Source organism: Psammomys obesus, unplaced genomic scaffold, assembly GCF_907164565.1.
Source record: "Psammomys obesus unplaced genomic scaffold, mPsaObe1.curated_primary_1811, whole genome shotgun sequence".
Classification (NCBI taxonomy): domain Eukaryota; kingdom Metazoa; phylum Chordata; class Mammalia; order Rodentia; family Muridae; genus Psammomys; species Psammomys obesus.
The window spans coordinates 4,770,486-4,774,208 of NW_026596466.1; the positions used below are offsets into that span (position 1 = coordinate 4,770,486).

The 3,723-nt window shown below is 51.9% G+C and overlaps 1 protein-coding gene across 1 annotated transcript; it reads left to right on the top strand.

The window, feature by feature from the left end:
• The first annotated feature begins 573 nt into the window (after positions 1–573).
• On the top strand, positions 574–3,244 carry Psmg3 (proteasome assembly chaperone 3). The gene is made up of 3 exons (XM_055598614.1): positions 574–738; positions 1,092–1,328; positions 2,751–3,244. The coding sequence occupies exons 2-3, from the start codon at positions 1,113–1,115 to the stop codon at positions 2,901–2,903; spliced, it is 369 nt and encodes a 122-aa protein (XP_055454589.1). The 5' UTR covers positions 574–738; positions 1,092–1,112; the 3' UTR covers positions 2,904–3,244.
• The last annotated feature ends 479 nt before the right edge of the window (positions 3,245–3,723 follow it).

Here is a 3,723-nt window from a genome sequence, read left to right on the forward strand (position 1 = left end):
TTTGGGATGCTCAGTTGGTGAACGCTGGCTTAGATTGAACAAGCTTCTGGAATTGATCCCTGCACATTAACCATGTGTGGTGGTGCATCACACCCACCATGTGTGGGGAGGGGAGGGGGGGGAAAGGAGGGAGGGGAGGGAGGGGGGGGGGGGGGGAGGGGAGGGAGGAGAAGAGTCTCAGAGCTTGGGAGGCAGAAGAAGGCAGATCCCTGTGAGTTCAAACCAGCCTGGTCTACATAGTGAGTTGCAGGACAACCAGGACTACACAGAGATACCCTGACTCAAAGAGGCAAAAAAGACAGACAAAATCAAGTTACTATATATTAAGTGTGCCTTAGCCAAAGCCAGATACACACCAAGTGAAAATAAATATTCACTATTCTTGCCATCCCAGTCCACAGCTGAGACACAAGGCCCCCTACGCTAGGGTTCAAGCATCGCCCACGAGGTCCTGAAGCTCCTAGGGACACAGTGTCCCTTTAACAGGAAGCCTGAAGGTCTCCTTTGCAGGGCGGAACCTAAGGTACAGGGACTGCAGCGACGCACGGACCTTATCACCAACGGACCGAAACCGGAAGTTCTTGCCGGTGCTTCTGCTAAACGAATGCTGGCTGAGTTGCTCAGTGATATCCCTTTCTGGCGCTGCTGGTGCTGTGAGCGCTGGTTGCTGCGGGATTTGGGCTCGACTACACTCAGCAGTGATCCAACTATCCCCAGTCCTGTGCGGTCGGAGCCCCGGTGAGCTTGGTGTCCCTCATCCCTGCTATCTAAACGTGGGAGACAGCTAGTTGGAGGCATGGCTCTAATCGCAGGCAGGGCGGTGGGACAGAGACTAACAAAAGCAGGCATGAGCATGCGCAACGCTTGCTTTTGAGTTGGGGCGTGGTATTGATAATAGGGGCTCCCCCTTGTAGTTCAGGCCGGCATTGAACTCGGGATCCTCCAGCCTCGGCCTCCCTTGTGCTGGGACGGCTGGCATGTGCCACCACTTGCAGCTTGGAATGGCCTGCTTGACATCTCTTCTTTGGAGCTCCAGGTTGTATCAGACTCTGATTGCTCCATCCCTTTTTTCTTTTCTTTTGAAACTAAAGCCTCCACTGAAGAACGGGACCATGGAAGACAACCCATTGGTAGTATCTAAACAGAAGACAGAAGTGATATGTGGTGTGCCCACCGAGGTGGTCTGCACAGCCTTCAGCAGCCACATCCTGGTTGTGGTGACCCAGTTCGGGAAGATGGGAACGGTAGTCTCCTTGGAGCCCAGCAATGTGGCCAATGACATCAGTAAGCCAGTGCTCACCACAAAAGTCCTCCTCGGGCAGGACGAGGTAAAGGGGTTGGGGGAAGAATCTTCCCTGTTTTCATGTGTCCATAAGGATATGGAGTGTCATGCACATGGGCACATGGGCACAGTCAGCATTTTCCAGGATCTTTCGGATCTGAGGGTGCCCTGGCTGCTCTAGTGACTTTTCTGAGCGTGTCAGCATTTTACTCAGCACTCAGCAGAGTATTGCTTTTTATGACACAGCCGTTGCCTCAGTTTGACCCCATCGTGATGGCTGTATGTTAACGGAGGCGTTATGTTTATGTCTGCTTCTTGAGTCTTGACAGCATTCCCGTTCGCAGGCATGTCTGTCTGGATTAGGGGTAACCAGAGAGGCACCAGCGAAATATCTTAATGGTGCCTCATCGGCAGCCTGTTGTGTCTGCTATGTGCAGTCTGCTCAGCACTCCGAATCACTGCTATCTTAGCTTCCCTGGAGGTGATTTAGGGGAAATGTGGGAAGCTGGTCTGGGTCCCTGAAAAGTGCTTGAGGAAAGCATCAGGAAAATACAGGTGAGGCTGTGCATGCCTCTCTCTCACTTGGGAGGCTTCAGCAGAAGGATTGTTTCATGTATGTGATCAGACTGAGCTGTATAGTAAGTTTGAGGCCAGCTAGGGATAGATCCTGCTCTCCCCACATTAAAAACAAAACAAAAAAACCACTGGGTTTTGGTGACACGTTGGTGTAGTCCTAGTGCAAGTCCTAGGCACTTGGCGTGCAAGCCTGATGATCCAAGTTTAGTCCCATGTACCCCGCAGTGGGCAGAGAGAACTGACTGCCCACGCTGTACTCTCTCTCATACACACAATGTACTGGAGACTAAGTAGCCATATGTATCAGCACACACCTTTGATCTTGGCACTTGGAAGATGAAGGTAGGCCTGGTCTACATAGCAGGTTCCATATCAGCTAGGGCTACATAGTGAGCTCTTGCCTCAACAAAAATGAATAAGTGAATAAATAAATTAATAGATCTAAGCAGTGGCGCATGCCCTGAGTCTGGGCCTCAGAACTCACATAAAAAAGCTGGGTGTGGAGCTTGGCTTGGTGGCAAGTGCCTTTAATCTCAGTGCTAGGGAGGCAAGCTGATTTTTTTTTTTTTTTTTTTTTTTTTTTTGGCCAGCTTCATCTCCATACCAAGTTCTAGCCAGGGCTACATAGAGAGACCCTACTAACCAACCCCCCCAAAAAGAAAATAAAAACTAGGTATGGTGGGTACAGGCAGAATCAGAATGCTTGCTGGTCATGTATGATAGCACTTTCCTGGAATCCCAGCACTCAGGAGGATTGCCACAAGTTCAAGGCTAACCTGGGCTATGCGACTCCAAGATACTACAGAAAATGACAACCTAACTTTAAAGACAAACAAAAAAACAACAGGTGAGGTTTCGTGTAATTATGGCTCTGTTCTCCCTCCCTTCTCAGCCTCTCATCCATGTCTTTGCGAAGAACCTGGTAACATTCGTGTCCCAAGAAGCAGGGAACAAAGCTGTCCTCCTGGCCATGGCTGTGAAGGACAAGAGCGTGGAAGGGCTGAACGCCTTGAAGGAGGTGATCCGGGTGTGCCAGGTGTGGTGACCTTCAGCCGGCAGTGCAATACACCTGGACCTAGTAGGCGCTTGGCAGGGTCTTTGAGCCCATCTCTCCAGTGCCAGGGCAGCCAGGCGGAGGCTCACTCTCTGGCTTTCAGCCTGGAAGCTGGAATGGACACTCAAGCTCAGGGGAGTCTCCCAGTGTGGCTGCTGTGTTGTGCCTGGGGCACTGGGCACAGTTCTGGGCTGTAGCAGGGCCAGGAGCATCCCCTTCATGGAAATCAGCGGCCAGTTCTTAGGGTTGGCACTCCCGGTGTGTGGCAGCACTTTCGGGAAGACTTTTTGTATTGAAAATAAATCTAAATACTTGCCTGGCCTTCTCAGTAATCCCGAGACATTATGGTGGTATGTTATAGGGTCACGGTCAGGGCGTCTGAGGGGACAGGAAAACCTCCTGTTCTGCAACAGCACAGCACGTGTTTGCCGGGGTGCGCGGTAGATGTGAACAGCCATCACTGGTAGCTGTCGCTGCCATGCTGCAGCTGTGGGCAAGAGCCTCAAGTTACAGAGTATAGTGAGGGACAGACATGCGCAGAGCAAGGGTGACCATGCAGAGGGTCCCTAAGGATGGGCTGGAGGGGTGGCGAGAAACCAAAGGGCAATCCTGAGCTCAGAGCGGAGGGGGTTCTGACACTAGGCTGGCATTTGTGGCCAGAATTGGCCTGTCTGCCCATTCCTCTGAAGAGCGGCATCTCGAGACCCCAGGAGTCAGTCTCCTGTCGTGGAGATGGGGGTCTGAGTGGGACTTTCTGCTGGGACATTCTGATGGTCACCAGTGGAGAAGATGCCGCAGAGAAGCCACGTAG